At 42.0% G+C, this 20,063-nt stretch overlaps 1 protein-coding gene across 1 annotated transcript in view; it reads left to right on the top strand.

Moving 5' to 3' along the window:
- HOMER2 (homer scaffold protein 2) overlaps positions 1-19,640 on the top strand; it is a 315,280-nt gene extending 295,640 nt beyond the window's left edge. The window contains exon 9 of the mRNA XM_077472968.1: positions 16,502-19,640. Coding sequence (XP_077329094.1) covers positions 16,502-16,690 — 189 coding nt within the window. The 3' untranslated portion in view covers positions 16,691-19,640. The remainder of the gene's footprint in view (positions 1-16,501) is intronic.
- The last annotated feature ends 423 nt before the right edge of the window (positions 19,641-20,063 follow it).

Raw genomic sequence — 20,063 nt, 5'->3', positions numbered from 1 at the left:
TTTAAGACCCCTTCCACACTGGGGCGCTTTCTAGGCATTTTTGCGCTAAAAATAGGAGGTAAATCTTTGGGACTGTGCGGGAGCAATGGGCAATTAATGGGCAGCCCATTGATTGCCCGTTGCTCCCACACCGCCCCAAATATGGTGCTTGCAGGACTCTTTTTTTCCTGCCCTGCAAGCACACCGTCCCAGTGTGAAAGCACTCGGGCTCTTACACAGGGGTGGCTTGAGAGGCGCTTTTCAAGCAGCTTCCAGTAGGAAAATGCACCATGTCACAAAGCTCAAATCATCTCCCCACTCGTTTCTTGAACATGACAATGAGGTCACTGTACTCCAATGGCCTCCACAGTCACCAGATGTCAATCCAATAGAGCACATTTGGGATGTGGCGTAATGGGAGATTCCCATCGTGGATGTGCAGCCGACAAATCTGCAGCAATTGTGTGATTGTATCATGTCAATATGGACCAAAATCTCTGAGGAATGTTTCCAACACCTTATTGAATCTATGCCATGAAGAATGAAAGCAGTTATGAAAGCAAAACGGGATCCAACCCGGTACTAGCAAGGTGCATCTAATAAAGTGGCCTGTGTGTGTATATTGTACATTCACATCAGTCCCTTCCCTCAAGGAGCTTACAATCTAAGGTCTCTAACTCACATTCATACATACACATACTAGGGCCTATTTAGACAGGAGCCTATTGACCCTCTAGCATATAGCATATCTTCAGAGTCAGGAGTTAGGACTCGTGGCTAATCGGGTCTTAGTCCTTTTTTGACAAGGAAACTATTTTTTCTTGTACCCATATCTGCTGCATGAAGGGTATCAGAATTGGCTGCTCTTTTTTTGTAAAGAGCCATATAATTATTGTTCACATATAATATATTAAGTAGTAGGATATTAAGTAGTATTTCGTCCTCATCCTAACTTTTTACCTTAATTTTTTCCTGAACCCTGTTCTATGGAAGAAAAATCACCACATTCTCTTGATGTGGTGAGAGCACTCAGTGTCTACTTAAGGCTGGGTTCACACTGCTGCGGGGGGAGATCCGGATGTGATTCGCACAGCAAATCACATCCGATCTCCGTAGCGCTGCGAGTTCAGCCATACAGATAGTATGGCTGAACTCGCAGCGGTCCCGCAGCAAACTCGCACGGGACCCTTTTTTGGGTCCGCAACGGAATCGGATCGCATGGGGGTTCACACCATGCGATCCGATTCCTGTGCGAGTCGGCAGATCGCACTGCGATATGCCGACGGATCTGGGGGTGTCATTAACATAACATTGACACCCCCAGCCGTCCGCATAGGGCAGTGTGAACTGCCGGCGGGAGGTATGCGATGCGGGAAAACGCCGCGGATTCGCGGCGTTCCCGCATCGCAGCAATGTGAACCTAGCCTAAAGGCGACTGATCAGATTATGAAAACAGATGTTTTGTTCATATTGCCTCAAGGTCCTAAAAGAGGACAGGCAGTATCGAAATCTACTATTTCTAAATGTATTTGAAAAGTAATCTTTCAAGCTTATGGTTTAAAGAGGGTAGATTCCACCCTCTCAAATCAAAACACACTCCTCTAGGGCTATTAGTGCTCCATGGGCAGTGCATCACTAAGCTTCTGTGGCTCAAACCTGCAAGGCCGCAACTTGGTCTTCAGTCCATAGATTTATCAGATTCTATCAGGTGGATGTAAAAAGGCATGAGGATATTGTGTTTGGGCGTAGTGTGCTGCAGGCAGCAACATAACTCCTCTATTCTCATGTTACACTAATTCTGTTATGTCTCCCTCCCCTCAGTTGGCATTGCTATGGGGAATCCCACATTTCGATTACTATAGCTCTGTGTCCCGTGTTGTACAATTAAAGAAAATAGGATTTTTATAAAAGCTTACCTGTAAAATCCTTTTCTTTTGAAGTACATCATGGGACAAAGCGGTCCCACCCCTCTTTCTAGTATACACGTGTATTGCTTTGCTGCAAAATTGAGGTACTCCCGGTATGGGAGGGGTTATATAGGGAGGCAACTTCTTGTTTAGGGTGTGCCAGTGTCCAGCACCTGAAGGTGGCCTATAACCCACATAGTGATTACTATGGCTGTGTGTCCCGTGATGTACCTCAAAAGAAAAGGACTTTACAGGTAAGTTGTTATATAGATCCTATTTAATTTTGGATAAATTAAAGGAGGGTTATAACCACTGTCAGGATTTGTTTTGCCATTGGAGGATTTTCCTTCACTTCCCATAACCACAACAAGAAGTGAGTGTAAATCCCTCCAAACTCACGATTTTCTTTCACTTTTGTTAAAGAGGAGGTCCAGCCTGGGTGAAAAAAATCAAGTCAGCAGGTACAAATACTGTAGCTACTGACTCCGGGTGCTGCCGCCACCACTCCTGATAAGGGAACCTGACAGTGGAGTCTTCCGGTGTTCTGGCATATAGTGTCCTGCCATCATATACTGTCTGCCCCGTGCTGCGCATGTGCAGCGCTTGCGCAGTACTGAGCAAAAGAAGCTTAGAAAAATCTCCGAAGTTGAACGGCGCCTGCGCCGTGAGACGAGGTGGTAGCCCCACCATCCAAGTGGACATAGGGCTGGCAAAATTAGAGGGCCCCTTGCAGGCTCGCCACACTTCAGGCTCAGCCTCGCTGCGCTCGGCTCTTTTTATTCCAACTATGTCCACCTGGATGGTGGGGCTAGAACCTGGACTCACGGCGCAGGTGCCGTTCATCTTCGGGTATTTTGCAGTACACAGCGGACACTATCCGATGGGGGACACCGGCTTTACCATGGGTTTCCTACTGCACATGTCGCTTTCTAATTGGCCCGGCCAGCAGGGATAGGAGGAGGGGGGACTTCCAGGAGATTGGACGATGGCCTGTCTCTGCCCCCCCCCCCCCCCTGAAATGTGCAGAAAATGGCACCAGAGGAGGCAGGGGAAGCGTATAAGTGGAAGTTTCACTTTTCAGTGAAACTCTGCTTTAAAGTGAACGTAAGGGTATTTTTACTTTGTTTAAAATGACAGACATATCATACTTGCCTCCATTGTGCAGCTCGTTTTGCACAGATCGACCTCAAACCTGTTCTTTTGGGATCCCCCTGTGGCTATCAATCTATCCAATCAACAGCCAAGAACCCTAGGCAGAGAGACAGCGTGTCCCCAGCTGGTCGAGTTCCAAAATGGGGGGCTGGGGGGGGGGCGGTTGTCACTGCCAGGTGTTTTTTCACCTTAATGCATAGGATGCATTAAGGTGGAAAAAACGCAAGGGTTTACAACCCCTTTAATATCAGTCATCAGAACAAATAGAGGATGAATCTCCATAACGGGCATAGACTGTAATTTTTGCCAGTTTTGCCTTCACTTATCTTTACCTTGCATTTCCTCAGAGTGTTTGAAAAAAGAAAAGTTCTGCATAAAGGGTTTGTTTGCATCATGGCAATTGATCTGCATAGATCAACCCAGGCTCAATGTAAAGGCACATAGAAAACAATCGTTTTTCATGTACCCTGTTCACCCCATAACATTTGGGTTAATGTGCTCTACCTTGCACTGCAATGTCTTCCTTTTTATGGAAGGAAGCTTACCACACTCTGCAATGAACAGGCTTGAATGAATTGTAATTGTAAAAGTAAATAAAAAAAAGAAAATCGAGTAATCTCTAAGTAGTGAGGTTATGCTATTGTAACAATTCAGTTCTAGTAATTCATATTATTTCCGTCAAAACGTCACTTCCGCCCTCTAGCTCTTAAAGGCACATTTTTTCGATGTCATTTTTCAAATTACAATTTTATTTTTTTGCATTTTAGTCCAAATATGAGATCTGGGGACTTTTTGACCCCAGATCTTATATTTAAGAGGACCTGTCATACTTTTTTTTTCTATTACAAGGGATGTTTAGTGAAAAAATAAATAAAATCAAGTAAAATAAATAAGAAAAATATTTTTTTTTAAAGCATCCCGTCCCAATGAGCTTGTGCGCAGAAGCGAACGCATATGTGAGTAGCACCCGAATATGGAAAACAGTGGTCAAATCACACATGTGAGGTATCGCCTCGATCAGTAGAGCGAGAGCTAGAATTCTAGCCCTAGACCTCCTCTGTAAAGCAAACTATGCAAACTGTAGAATTTTTTAAACGTCGCCTATGGAGATTTTCAAAGGTAAAATTTGGACACCATTGCACAAGCGGCCGCAATTGTAAGCCACGCTTGTAAGACTGATGCGCAAATACCGTGTGAAAAAAGTATAGCAATGACCGCCATTTTATTCTTTAGGGTGTTAGAAAAAAAACAGTATATAATGTTTGGGGATTCTAAGTAATTTTCTAGCAAACAAACCTGTTTTAAACATGTAAACCTAAATTCCAAAATGAGGCTAGTCCTTAAGTGGCTAAAGAGGGTGGAGACGAGCAAGCGGCCCCTCCTTCCTGAAACGTACCAAGCCACATGCCCCCCCAAGCCACATGTAGAGAATTCCGATCGGACAAAGTGCCCTGCATGCTCAGATTAAATTCCTAGACCAAAGATATTGGCTACTAGCCTGAACGTAGTCCCGTCGTAACGAAAAAACGTCATCACGTTCAGAACAACTTTGTTCGACCGTGTGTATGCAACACCGGTTTCGGACAAAATCCATCCGAAACCGGACCGTCCGGACTTTGTTGTCGGAATGTCCGACAGTGTGTACAAGGGCTTAACTGACCTATAGTGGACAATAACCTAACATAAACTGTGCATAGCACACAGGTGGACATTGTTTCAATAATTATGTGACTTCTGAAGGTGTTTGCACCGGAGCTTTTTATGGGCTTCATAACAAAGGGGGTGAATACATACATACGCACGTGCCAATTATCTTTTTTTTTTCTATTTCTGACAAATAGTTTTATGTATGTATTTTTCTAATTTTACTTCACCAACTTAGACTATTGTGTTCTGATCCATCACATATAATTCAGATTAAAAAAAATTTGAAGTAAAGGCTGTAATGTAACAAAATGGGTAAAAAGCCAAAGGGGGTGAATACTTTTGCAAGGCACTGTATATATCTATATAGATATATATATATTAGAGAGAAATATTACTATAGATTTATAATCAGTATTTTTCCAATGCTAAATTTCAAAATGACTTTTTTAGCAATTAAATCTGTTTATGTACTTGAACATTGCAGAAAGCAGTGAGCAGCATCTAACAAGTAAAGAAATGCAACTGAACTTAGTGGCTTAGTATAAATTGTAAGCCGACTGGTCAACTTTTATATACAGAAAATGATGGTGATATTATATTTATAATATTCTTCAAGTGTAATCTGATCGTGTAGTAAAACAACCAGACCTATTGCTGCAATGTAAAATGGTGATGGCAGTATATGTCAGGCACACAGTAGCTGATATAACAATGAATTAATTGGACCACGGCACAATTCCAAGCAGCACGGTCAGCCAGACAATTACCAGGTTGTACCATGTCACACTCCTTTGGACAGATTCTCTATTATAATCAAAGGCCAAAAGCAATTAATACACACACGTTCTTTTCAGTCCAGAACACAGACGACAGACCAATTGAACCTAAAGAGGATTGTAAACTAAAAACAGACCTTTCTTTTAACTCTGTACATAATTGGCAACAAACCTGTGCCCTATGTTACTCACACTCCTCAAATTGCAGCCTAGCAGTTGGCCTGAATGGTGATGACAACACCGCTGTGCTCCATGAATGTGTTGCCGAGCTACCAGGGAAAAGATCCTTGTATACATTGCGTTATTGGTGGAAAACTACCACTTTAAATTGTACCTACAGGCAAGCTTAGTATAAGGCTTACATGTAAGTACAATAAATATCTCTTAAACATTCACTGTTGGGGAGCTACTCACATCGGCAAAAGTCAATAATATTAGCCGGTACATGTGCACAAAGCACGCAGTGGAATACAAAGTGCACGAACCCTGAAGGAAAACTAACGGAAGATAGAGCAGTGAAAGGGAAGTCTGCTATAATGTGCTGGTATGCGGTGAATACAGACAACTTATGGCATTAACCTGCAGGAGGCTTAATTTATTTATTTTAAGACTTTTCTGCTACTTTAAAGGATAAGTTCACTTTTTCGCAAAAAATAAAATAATGCACTTTTTTTGCAGGTTAAAAAAAAGTGCATTTATTATTTTTTGTTGCAGGAGCCTGGAAAGCATTCCACCAGCTGCCATGCAAGTCGCCTGCAGATCTTGCAGTGTATTGGCTTGCTTGTACCTCATATGAGGAAGCCAATGCATGCTGACGGAATGAATGAAATTAAGAACTACAAGCCGACCAGCCGTAAAGGCCGCCAGACCTTGTAGTTTTCTATTTACAAAGCACTGTGAATGAGTGATACGGCCAGGTAGGCGGAGCCCCTCGCGGATGTGTTTTTTTAAATGTTATTTTAACAGCTAGCAGGGGATTTCCCACTAGCTGTCACAGCCGGCATGAAGAGGCCAGTGCATTCATAACATGTTACTTATTACACCCCAAATATGGGTGTAACATGTCATGATGTTATGAAAGGTGAACTTATCCTTTAATGTATTCCTCTGCATGCCTTGGTTGGTTCCCATTTATCCAGGTTATAGTATGGCAAGTAGTAGATAGTCACATTCACATGGACTTTTTCTTTTACAAAAGGTTTTATTGATAACCATAGCAATTTCAGTTTAACAGTGTAGAGACTGCATCTTGAATAAACATAGCATAAAATTTAGCATCTTATAAATAAAATAACTATGCTAGTAAATCAAAGAAAAACAAAACAATAAAACTATAACAGAGGCTGAAAACAGTTGTGTGTTGGAAACATGTAAGTGGTTGGACACACTAAGGTTTCAGGAATGCCTGTAGGACCACATCCGATTTTTAACAAATACGTGAAGAGTTTGTCTCAACAGGGGCCTAACTGTAAATAGTCCTAAGTATCTATCCATGTAACCAACCCATCCAAGGCTACGCCCCAGTGGCCAGATGGATTCTTAGGTGCAACTGAGAAGTAAGAGTATTGAGAGGGAGGTTAAAGAAGAAATAGGGGTTAAGTTTAGCGTAAAGAATAGGGGGGGAAGAAGAGAAGAGGAAAAAAGGGGGGGCCCTCGCGGTGGGGAGCAAGAGTGCATTAAATCTGAACAAGAGTGGTATCAAATCTGGTGGGTTTAGTATATTTGACCCATGGCCTCCATACCTTCAGGCACTTATCATAAGTGTCCAAAAGGACAGCAGTCAGTTTTTCATTAACCATTATATTGTCCATGCGGTTCTTAACTGCCTCAAAACTTAGTGCCTGTGTCTTCCATGCCATAGCTATCATTAGTTTGGTTGCAGTAAAGAGATGCAGACCCAGTTGGCGCTCCGGGCAAAGCAGTTCTGCAATTGGGTTGCAGAAAAGTGCTTCATATGCATCTTTTTTTGAGGTCAGCATGGAGTATGTTTCGGAGGAGGGAGTAAACTCTGATCCATAACCTGCGTACCCTCGGACAGGTCCACCAGTTGTGTGTCATTGTGCCCTCCTGGGAGCACCCTCAGAAACATGGGCCAGTCTAGCCAATGTGTAGTACCACCTGTAAAGTACCTTTTTAAAGGCATTTTCTGAAAAGATGATGTTCTTTGAGCATTTGCAACTGCTGGGGATTTTCGCAGCCTGGTGGGAACAATGGGCACTGGAGAAGTTGAAGTAAGTGTAGATGAGGAGAAATCAGGCCGGCCGAGTACTTGACCGAGTCCCATATATGAAGGGAATGGGCCCCGTCATGAGAGGGCGATGTATGGAGGGGAGCCAAGGCAATGAGGAGATTGGTGTTGGGTGTGAATCCACTAGGTCTATAGTGGCCTATAGCGGCATTTGGTGTTGTGCATGGAGTTGGGATAACAGGGCTATGTTTGCAGCTTTATAGTAGGTTTGTAGGTTAGGGACTGAGAGTCCTCTATTGATTCTGCAAGCATATAGTATTTTCTTCTTTATCCTGGGACGGGTAGAACCCCACACAAATTTTAGGATTTTACGCTGATGTATTTGTAGGATATGCAGCAGAATCGGGACTGGTAGATCTCTAAAGAAGTAAAGTAATTTCGGCAGTTATGTCATACGAATTGCCACGATCCTGCTGAACCAGGATAATGGGAGGTGAGCCCAGGAGGACAACATGTCCATCATCTTCTTAAGTATAGGAGGAAAGTTTTCCTTAGAGTCCCGCGTAGGTTTGGGTGAGCCTGATATCCAGGTAGGGTAATGAGGTCAGCCAATGGAAAGTGAAGGTGTTTTTTAAGGTTATCAAGTCCGAGGGCAGAAGATTGATTGGCTTTTGATTTGGTGGGGTTAACAGACAAGCCAGAGAGGGAGGCAAAAGAGTCTAGTAAAGAGAACAAGTTAGGTAGGGTGATTCTAGGGTTTGTTAAGGTTATAAGGATATCATCTGCGAACAGTGATATCTTATGGGGTGTGCCTGCTATCTCAACACCAGTTATTTCCGGGTGTTATCAGATCACCTCTGCCAACAGCGCCTAGAGGCGATTCAGTTCGCATTGTGCGCTATACAAGTATTTCTTTCATTCATTCATTCAACAGTTCCGTGGCCTCAACTGGACTTTTTCTATAATGTTGAAGATATTTCATAACTTACTAACCAACTTCTTCAGTCCTAGTGAGTTTCCAGTAGATACCCCAGCATATTTATAGTCACACCTAGAAATACCTTAATCCAATCACTATTGAATTTGTAGATGTTGATTATCCAAGAACAGAACAGGAGGTGTGAGAGTTGTAGAACCACCCTTTTCTAGTTGTATAACTATAATTTCATTGTTGTTGGGAAGCCTTTATTGGTGTTAATGCCTCTATTTACGTACATGGCTAATCAGAATTGTTGTCAAATAGCCAAAGTAGAAATGGTAAAGCATTATATGTGGATGGTATTGCAGCCCTTCACCCTTGTTCAGAGATGCTTGCTCCATTTTTATATAGATGGCCACTTTCTTGTCTATTATGGACCAGTTGTCCTTACTGTGCATAATGTGCACCTCACAATCTTGGAAAAAGGCCACTTTTCCTTAAGGTGTAGAAAGACTGCAAAGTCATTTTATGTAGAATTTTCCTTCCTATGTTAGGTCATGTTCTCCCCAATATAAAGGTTTTGGCATTCCTCACTTACACTACACTGCATTGCATATACCAAGTTACTTTGCTTGTGTTTGGGTGTGGAGTCATTAGGATGTGTAAGCTTCTGTCTGAATGTGTTGCTTAGGCTTGAAGAACAAAGGAATGTGATGTTTTTTAAAGATCCTGCTGAGTTTTTCTAACATTCCAGCTATGTACTGTATTACTCTGTTTTGTACAATGAACATCTACACATTCCATAGTGATTGGCTTAAAGTAGAATTTCGTCTTAATCCTAACCAATAAAACTGTCCCCTCCCTCCTCCTCATATCTATGCTAAGCTGTGTAAACGATGTATATACTTGCCTATTTTCAGCCTGCTCCAGTCTGGTCATATGATCCGGCTCCCCTGTACCAGTGCAGCTGCAGGGGAGAGGAGGAAGTGCTGACAATGAATGGGCCATTGAAGCCTATGGGTGATGTCATCACTCCAGGCTTTACTAGTTAGTGCATTCTCTCCTCTCTGTAGCCGGTTGCTGGCTGACACATGGAGATCCTGTGACCAGACCAGAACAGGCTGAGAATAGGTAAGGAGAGGAAATTTTTAAAATAATGGGCTTATCCCAGAATTCTACTTTAAAGTGTCTTCAGGTGTCAACATAGATGATGGGGGGCCCTGGTCTTTACAGATTCAGTATGGTAACCTTGGAAACTGACTAAGGAGGTGGAGCTTAGTTGGGCTGGAGGTGTGGCTTATTTTAGGCCACTACTATTAGATAAATTCTACCACTCAGGGATGTGAAATAAAACCCAACTGACCTATAGTGGACAATAACCTAACATAAACTGTGCATATCCCGTATTGTTGGAAATGGATGAATTGAAATATTTGTTCTGTTTGATATTGCGCTTGGTTTGGACACTCGACTGTAAAATACAGAAACATTTTTCATCATTAAAGTAATATTAACACTCACTTGTGCTAAATATAATTTTGCTTTCACATTGTTCTAACATGGGATTTATTGGGTGTAATTACTGGCTTATTGGAACACTGACAGATTACATCAGGCAGCGGAGGATCTGCTAGAACAATATTTGTTTATTACATAAAATTGCGACGTTCTAGTTTACAGCTTGGCAAGGAACGATCTCCTTAATTGTACTTCTGGCAATAAACTGGCACAAGATGAGTTGCTGATGTGTGCGCAGAAATCAGAATCTCAGGAGATTGGCTCCCCAGTGAAGCTCTTTCAGGGGATTGTCATGCTGCACAAATTGCACTCTCTATTTCTCAGTCGGTTTACATGCAAATGCCAAGGGCTTCAAAAAACATAATACAGAAGGCAGCCTGGGACACCGTATGGCGGCAAAAGCTAATCGCACACAATATCAGATTTGACTGTCTCTAGAAAAGTAAAGTAAAAAAACTGCAAATGTCGGAAATGTCTACAGGATCCATGAAAGGGTCCCGGAGTCCCAGTGGTTTCTCTCTCTGTTTGCATGACTTGGAGCTCTTAACAGCATTTATTTGCCATAAACAACCATTGCGTTATGCAGTTTAGTTACTGGGCACTTTCCTTCCACTCAGGCTTCCAGTACTATACTTCTATTCTGGTAAGACTAGTTTTTATAAAAGCACAAAAATAATTAAAGACGTAAAATTGATTTTTCATCTTTTTATGGAGATTTTTTTTTAAAAGGCTCATTTTTTTTGCAGGTAAAAAAAAAGTCCCCTTTGTTTTTTTACACTGGAGCCCTCTAAAGCATTGCACCTGTGATTAGCAATAGAAAAAAGTGTGTTTTTTCAAAATTTTCAGTCTTTGTTTATTTAGCAAGAAATTAACCCAGTGGTAAGTAAATACCACCAAAAGAAAGCTTGATTTGTTTGAACAGAATGATAAAAGTGTAGTTTGGGTACAGTGTTGCATGACCGCTCAATTGTCATTCAAAATGCGACAGTGCCAAAAGCTTGCAATTTGCCTAGGCAGGAAGGGGGTAAAAGTGCCTAGTATTGAAGTGGTTAAAGTGGCTTTGCTTACACTATCCGGTGCTAGCCACTATCTGTTTCTGTTTTTGTCAACTAACAGGGAGTTTGTTGGAATATGGCATCACTACTGATGTCCTTTTGTTTAGGAGTTCACATTTTTCTACTATAGTGTGCAATAACACGTTTTGTGCCTTAGTACATTGTGATGGAATTCCTTTTTTTGTAATTCCTTTAACCAAAAGTTGCATAATACAAACCAAGGTATGGGTAAAGCAAGATACAATGACGTAAGTATGCTAGTAACAAACATTAAAGCAGAACTCTGGCCAAATTTTTTTCCCCATGTCTTTGTTGCTGATCTCCTACCTTCACCAAGTTTGCCACCCATGTTCTTCTGAGCTCTGTAGTTCCTCTGTAATAGGCCACTGAACTTGTTGAAAAAACATTATTGCCTGTGGATTTCCTGTTTGTAAGACCGCTGGTTTCTATCCCTCTCCTCAGCTCAGCCAGCGGTCTGGCACGTCCCCTTGTAGTCCTCTGTAAAGCCGAGCAGGAAGGAAGCAGACATGTTGTGGGCGAGGGGTCTAACAGCCCCCAGAGGAGGTGTCCTTCTCCTCTCTCCGCGGTGTCAGGTAATAGTATACAAGAACGCCGCTCGCTGATCTCCTGCCCCCCCCCCCCGTCGTTATTGGCACAGTGCACTGTTAATCATAATATCAGCAAGGGGTGGGGCATCAGCAAGCGCCATTCTCATATACTATACCTAACACCACAGGAGAACCCCCCCGTGTATATACAAGTAATTACTGATGATAATCCCGCTCTGCACTGGTGATCCCTGATGAGCAGAACTGGTGGTCCCTGACATGGTGGTCCCTGACATGGTGGTCCCTCACAAGCGGCGCTGGTGGTCCCTGACATGGTGGTCCCTCACAATCAGCACTGGTGGTCCCTGACAAGCGGCATTGATGGTCCCTGCCATGGTCCCTGACATGGTGGTCCCTGACATGCGGCACTGATGGACACTGATAAGTTGCACTGGTTTGCATTTATATTAAATGCATTCAGTTTATTTTAATTTAAATGTATTTATTACTAATGAGGGATTTTTTGAAAATCCCGGAGTTCTGCTGTAAATATCATCATCAGAACTACAAAGGCAGCTCCACAGATCGGAACTTACACAATGTGACAAGTTCCCATGCATGCATTCACACAAGTGGCCAGAGGTAGATAGTTTCAGACTTGTACTTTATTTTTATTTTTTTGGGCCAGTTTGATATATGCAGTAAGCAGCATGTTGCATCAAGTACTAATGTGGTCTCTGTAATCAATTTGATTAGTTCTATTACTTTGTCCTAAAAAGGGATGATTAAGGCACACTGCCACCAAATATGTATTAAGGATCCAATGTAACACATGCATCTCCGCTTACCCATGCCCGGATCAGTGCGGTGATCTCCGTGTGTCACGGAGCTGTGCATTGAATTTCCCGGGCGGATGCAGTAACAATGTCCCGCCTCCTGTAATATCGTCATGCTGATTCAATGTCCCGCCATTGGATCAGTGTACCGTCTGTCACAGGAGGCGGGACATTGTTACTGCAGCCGCCCGGGAAATTCAATGCACAGCTCGGTGACACACGGAGATGACCGCACTGTCGGGCGGGAGGAAAGGAGGAGGGGGGACGGAGGACAAGCCAGGAAAACCCCCGTGCAATGGGCGGCACCAGGGGGCGGAGCCCCGCACAGGCCCCACCCCCATTTCGGCCCCATTATCTGCAAGATTTTCCTTTCGGCAATTTGCCGAAAACACAATTTTCGGCCGATATGTTTCGGCGGCCGAAATTTCGGTGCATCCCTACATAAAACCTCATATACATACACACATGGATTAGGCAGCACTATCAGCTTTGCAGTACACAATAGATGTGGATATAAATTGGTACCAGATGTATGGAAGTATGTATGAAAAATTTATGAAATTAGTTGGAATAAAATAATTCCATAAAATTCCATAATTCCATAAAAAGATGGAATCCTTTTAAAAGCATGTAGCTACATCCTAAATTTCCAACGTGTTTCGTGTATTAAAACACTTATTCAGGGACGAATGTCTAAGACTATCTGCAAAAAACAGAGTATAAATATAGCTTAAACTAAATTTAGTAAGAAGAAACAGGGTTCCTCATCCTAAATACCTGCATGCAACCAAAGGCAAAAAATATATATATATGCAGCTATGGGCTTGAGAATAAGTCTGTCAGGGGAGCTAAGGTATTGAAGAGTTTAATAGTAGTGGGACGCAGGCAAACTGACCCCAAACAAAGAAGTACCCAACTTCATAATGTATAAGGCGTGATAGCCAAAGGTAAGTTTGTCAGAAGGGTCTGTATTGGATAAAAAATATATCCGTCAGAGATTATACTTGATGAGATAAGCGTGAGTAGAAACTGGATACCAAAGTGAGAGGTTAAAAAGGACATACAAACAGGGTTGTAAACCACAACCTGTGTGACAAATAGGAGTGATAAATAACCATGAATGTGGATACCTTGAATAACTCGAAGCTGATTGTTCTACCTAATCCATCTCTGGTTATTTTATTTATCTTTCTGTACCATTTAAAGTCCCAAATTCCCTACTTTTTTGTACTTGAACAGAGATGGAGGCATATTTTATATATGTGTCTCATTCAAAAGTCCCATACTTTTTCCCCCATTTTTCCATCTGCATGTATGTTGGGTTTCTATTGCAATGTCTTCGTTACAGAATTTAAAGTATAACTAAAGGCATATCTTTTTAGTTTTGGATAGAGCGGAGAGGGACTAAAACACCTGTCGGGTTTTTATCGCTGTCTGTGCCGCCGTTAAAGAGATTCACCCTCTCTATTTGTCCTGCTTACAATTATCATTGAAAGTGGAAGTAAAAGAAAATCACACATTTTGGGTTGTCTCCCGAAAAGTAATAGAGAGGAAATCTTCCAATGGGGACACTAATTCTGGTGACCTGGGGGTCCCCAAGGAATTCCCTTAATCTGCAGGGATTTCCTCTCCCTTCCGGTTTGGCTATGGGACAAGAAATTAATGGAAATCTCCACAATGGAACAGAGATGCTGGAAAAAAAAAAATCTGACAGGAATTATAACCCTTCCTTTGTGCTATACATAATGAAAAAAAAAGGTTTGCCTATACTTCTATTTTAAGTGGAAGTGAGTGTAATCTCCCCAGTGGGCACAATGCTGTAACAAATTGACAAGGATATCACCCATTTCACATTGAATCCAAAATAAAAAAAAGGCTGTTGGTTTTATTTAAAATCGAGTATTACTAAGTAACATTAAAGGGTAATGTCAGTCATTTTTTCATCTTTCCATCTATTAAGTCTTCTGCCCTTGTTTTTTTAACTTTGGATAGTAAAATGTTTTTTTTTCTGCCAGTAAATACCTTATACAGCCCACTTCCTGTTTCTTGTCTGGAAAAACGTCTAGGCATTTGACATCATGCACAGCTCTCTCTCTTAACTCGTGAGAGTTTGCCAGGAGGGGTGGTGGTGAGTCATAAGAGGACCAATGAGAGCTGCAGAGCTGGATGTGTGCCTCTGTGTCTATGTAAATCCAGGAAGTGAACAGGCTGCCTACAGTTATTATTATTATATTATTATTATTATTATACACGATTTATATAGCGCCAACAGTTTACGCATCGCTTTACAATGTATAGGGGGGGACAACACAAATACAGTACAATACAAAAGGTACAGGAGGGCCCTGCTCGTAGAGCTTACATTCTAAAGGGTGGGGGGGGGGTGGTACAAAAGTTAATAGCTGCAGAGAATGATTTGATGTGGTGGCTCAGGGACAGTTAGGTGGGTGTGGGATAGGCTTCCCTGAATAAATGAGTTTTCAGGGAACTCCTAAAGGTGGACAGGGTAGGGGCTGATCGGAAAGACTGGGGCAGGGAGTTCCAGATGATGGGAGAGGCTCTGGAGAAGTCTTGAAGGCAAGCATGAGAGGAGGTAACAAGGGAGCTAGAAAGCAGGAGGTCCTGGGAGGAGTGGAGAAGACGATTTGGGCGATATCTGTAGATGAGGTTGGTGATGTAGATGGGGGCGATGTTGTGGATGGCTTTGTATGTTATGGTTAGCGTTTTGAATTTTACACGGTGGGGTAGGGGAAGCCAGTGAAGTGATTGGCAGAGAGGAGCAGCAGTCACGGATCGGTTAGTGAGGTGTATTAGTCTAGCAGCAGCATTCATAATAGACTGAAGGGGGGATAGCCTGCTTAAGGGTAGGCCATTAAGGAGAGAGTTGCAGTAGTGAAGGCGGGAAATAATCAAGGAGTGAACGAGTTGCTTTGTGGTGTCATTAGTCAGGAAGGGTCGAATTCTGGAGATGTTGCGGAGGTGAAGGTGGCAGGATTTAGCCAGCGATTGGATATGGGGGCTGAAGGAGAGGTCAGAGTCAAGGATTACACCCAGGACCCTGGCATGTGTGGAGGGACCAATGGTTGTGTTGATATTAATGGTGAAGTCACGGGGGGGGGGGGGGGGGGGGATCGTGAAGAAGGAAATATAACACGCTCAGTTTTAGAAAGATTGATTTTGAGGAAGTGGTGTGACATCCATATTGATATGTCATTCAGTAAGTTTGAGATCTGTGAGGAGATTGAGGGGGTGAGTTGAGGAGTGGAGAGATAGATCTGGGTGTCTTCGGCATAGGAGGTGATATTTGAAAGCATGGGAAGTTATCAACTGGCCCAGGGAAGAGGTATAGAGCGAGAATAGGAGGGGCCCAAGGACAGAACCTTGGGGTACCCCAACAGAAAGAGGAAGGGGAGCAGAGGAGATGGAGTTGTAAGTGACACTGAACGTGCGCTGAGATAAGTAGGAGGAAAACCAGGATAAAGCAGAATCACGGAGGCCAAGGGAGTGTAATTTGCTTAGGAGGAGCAGTTGGTCAACTGTGTCAAAGGCAGCAGAGAGGTCTAAAAGTACGAGTATGGAGTAGTGGGCATTGGTTTTGGCAGTTAGTAGGTCATTGGTGAGTTTTAGTAGAGCCGTTTCAGTAGAATGTTGTGGGCAGAAGCCAGACTATAGGGGGTCAAGAAGGTTAAATTGATTGCAGCCAGACTCAGTGGAGGGAGATTTCTGCTCCATATTTGGGAAGTATAGAATCACAGTATATATAAAATAATACGCAAAGTGGTTGGAGGGAAGATTCAGAATGGCAAAGATGTTTTTATTACAAATTATGTGAGCGGACTGCAGTTCCTCTTTTGTGGACACTGCATGGCTTGGCATACACCTTCTAATGATCAAGTAGGCTATTGCATGTTCTAGCACTGCTTTTTGTGCAGATTGTGTTTTTTTTATGTGATTTTCTCATGTATTTATTTTGCAGGATGCCGAGCAGAGAAACCAAGAATTAGAAGATAAAGTGAGAGCACTGAGAAAAGAAGTGGAGGAAAGCAAGCACAGACAAGGCCACTTGAAACTGGAACTTAAACACTTCCTGAATATATTGGATGGAAAAATTGATGATTTGCACGAATTCCGTCAAGGACTTTCCAAGCTAGAAATGGATAGCTAGAGTGTGGCGAATTTTTTTTTTTTCTTTCTTTTTTTATACACTAGACCCTTACAGTGCAAACGAAGGCCTAGGGGCTGCTGTGCTTTTTTTTTTATTTTTGTTTTTTCTCTTTTTTTTTTTTTTTTGCACCTTGAGTGCCAGTATCATTAAGTTTAGTCTGTTTTTGGCAACCAGTAGTGGCCTAAACGTTCAAAGCCATTTTTTACGGTTTTTACAAAATCAGAGCCATTGAAATTATACCATGCATCAGACAAAAAAAAAATTATAAAATTTGATAGTTTGACACTAAATTACCAACTGTGCGGTTATGTATAACAATTGTTCATTTATTTGTTATAACAGAAAAATACCTAAAAAAAAGAAAAAAAAAAAATTGGATCACAGTGTGGCAAAAATAGTCGACTCTCTTGTCCTCCAGTCCCACTTCTAGGTTGGAAATGCAATAAGTAAAAGCACATAAGAATGTGTATTGGTTGTACGGTTTGAAACAGTGCTCTGCAAGCCTTGCAATAATTCCTATGACACATTGGATTAGGCAGAGTCTGTGATGGATGTACTGCAATATTTTCGCTAGTATGGTATTGCTGTAAGTTGACAGGGTCACTGGAACCTTATACACTGCCACAGTTTAACTGCAAGAACAAATGGATATTTAGAAGATATAAATAAGAGTTATATATTTACTACAATACAGAATATTTATTAAAGATACTGTATAGAATATAGTGGCAAAAAGACAAAGTAACATTCACTGCTGTGGTTGTTCGTGGAAACGTTTTTTTCATGTTGTATTCATACACAGGAATACTTTACTAACTATATAAAAGGGGTAGTTTCCTTTTAAAAGAACTTCCATTAACTTTAGGATTTTAAATTTAGAAGAGGACACACAACTGGCATTTTTTTTTTTTTTTTACCTTGGATTCACAACTTTGCAGTCAATGTGCTTTAATTAACATGCAGCAATGAACACAAGCAGCACGGAATGTGTGATGGACAGTTCGGTTGTGATGCCTGCTACATTCATTGATTTTAAATGATGGCAAAGCACAGCACATTATGCCATGAGTTACACAAACACGTGGTGCCATGCGTGTTTCAGCAATGCACAAGTCTGACTACACCCAATAACATTTGGGGACCCTAGTATGAGTTCTGGGCTCACAGTTTATCAAGTTGGCTTTTTAGCCAATGCCATGTTCTCCATATATTTCTATGGAAAATCCAACTGGCAGTATGTGACCACCTTGCATCAATACTCAACATAAAGCAAACCAAGGTCACAGCTGGAGGCTAGACCCTAGATCTCATTGTAAGAGTTTGTCTATTGTTCCCAAATGTTAAAAGCAGCAGACATTAATCCAATGTCATCAGGGTAAAACAGGGTTGTCAATTTTCAGTGGGCATGTCACTCATAGTCAACAAAGGAAAGGGATAATGGACTAAACCAGTGGTCTCCAAACTGTGGCCCATGGGGCGATCGTGGCCCTTTTACTTTCTTTAATCCAGCCCTTGGGGCACTATTCTTCCCACTGACACCAACAAGGGAGCCCCATTCCTTCTACTGACACCAATAGAGGGGAACAACGCCTCTCACTGACACCAGCAATGGGGCATTTTTCCTTCCAGTGATGCCAGTGATGGAACGCTATTCCTCTCACTGACACCAACAATGGAGCATAATTTCCCCCACTGATATAAACAATTAAGCACTATTCCTCCCACTAATACCAATGATGGGCCACTATTCCTCCATCTACTGACTACAGTCCCTGTGTATTTTTTTTACTCCCACTGACGCTGGGGCATTTTCTACTTTGCCCCCCCCCCCCCCTAAAGTCTGAAGGACAGTAAATTGGCCCTTTGTTTACAACATTTGGAGACCCCTGGTCTAAACCATTGTTGCTGAAATTAAAACATATTGAATAAAATTAATGCTATTACTGTGGCATTAGACATTCAATCTAATCAGACCTCATCAGACATGATGGCGATTTCATTGCTTCCATGCTAATTTTATAGGATCATTGTTTGGACATGTCTGCTTCTGCCCCTTATATATGTAGAAGAACCTTTGTAAAGGCTGGGGAGCTGTTTTGCCTCCTGAACAGACAATGGTCAGAAAGTAGCCCAAGCGATATACTATGCTATTCTTTCATTAGCGATATCATTAGTGAATAGTAGTTTTATAATGGATAAGTTGCACAAATATACTGCTGCCATGGTAGGCAGGCAACATCTACACTTAAAGGAAACCTGTAAGGAAAAACATGATGCCTGTCGATGCATAGTAGGCCATAAAGCACCTTCTCTTACCTCTGCCCTGGGTCCAATAAAAAAAGCCCCCATAAATACTCTGTTCTTCTTGATTTGGGCAAATATGTGTACAGCCTCTCTGCCTTCCACCACAGCATATTCTGCACCACTTCTCAAAAAGCTCAAATTTGCATGGAAATTATGGGAGGTCAGAGATGAGTGTTTATAGGGCCTGCTATGCAATGGCAGGGTTCTTTTATTTTTGCTTATCCCCTACGGGACCACATTAGTAGGGAATTCTCCTCAGGTAAGCAGACATCACGCATTTTGCATGGGGCAGGTAAATACACATTTTGTCTTTGCAGATTGAGATTGTCACGGCAGTGCGATTTGTCCTAGTAATATCGGTGGCATGATGGGTCACCACAAAATGCCTTATACATTAGAAACGCCAATGTTAAACTTCTACTTTCCCTTTTATACTGTAATAAAGGGTGTATTGTTTGGTAAATGAATATTCAACGGTTGATGTGTGTAACAAGCAATGGCTGAGAACGTCTACATACACAGACCTCAAAGTTTCCAAGTCAATGTTCACAGGGCTGTTACTTTGAATATATGACAAATTCTGCCTCATGGTTCTCTAATGATGTCTCTCTTGTAATTAAAAATAAAATAAAATGTTTGACACAAACTGGGGTTTCTCTTACAATAGAAGTACTGAAACAAACCATGGTTGCCATTTTTCTTGATTTATGCATTTGAAATTAAAAAAAAATCCTCAGGATAATAGGCTTATCTACAAAAAAAATGTGGTTAAAGCTGACCTGTTAGGCCACATGCACACTGAGTGTTTACCTTGTGTGTCCAATCCTGGCATTGTCATGTGCCAGGCAGACGCAGGTTCAGTGTCCAGCCCCATTCTCTGCAGCCTTTCAAAGTCTGTGAGAGGCTGAAATATTCTGCAGCTGGATGCTGTACCAAGTGGTACTTGCATTTAGAGCCCTATGCGTTCAGAGCATGTCCAGAATGCAAAATACCTACATTCCAGACATACAGTGGATATAAAAAGTCTACAAACCCCTGTTAACCCGGAAGATTTTCCCCCCTTCCTGAC

The sequence above is a fragment of the Lithobates pipiens genome, unplaced genomic scaffold (genome assembly GCF_037356315.1).
Source record: "Lithobates pipiens isolate NorthernLeopardFrog02 unplaced genomic scaffold, aLitPip1_a1.2 Scaffold_8, whole genome shotgun sequence".
Lineage (NCBI taxonomy): Eukaryota > Metazoa > Chordata > Amphibia > Anura > Ranidae > Lithobates > Lithobates pipiens.
Note: the sequence above shows the minus strand (reverse complement) of the source record. Positions and strands in the feature narration are given on the sequence as shown.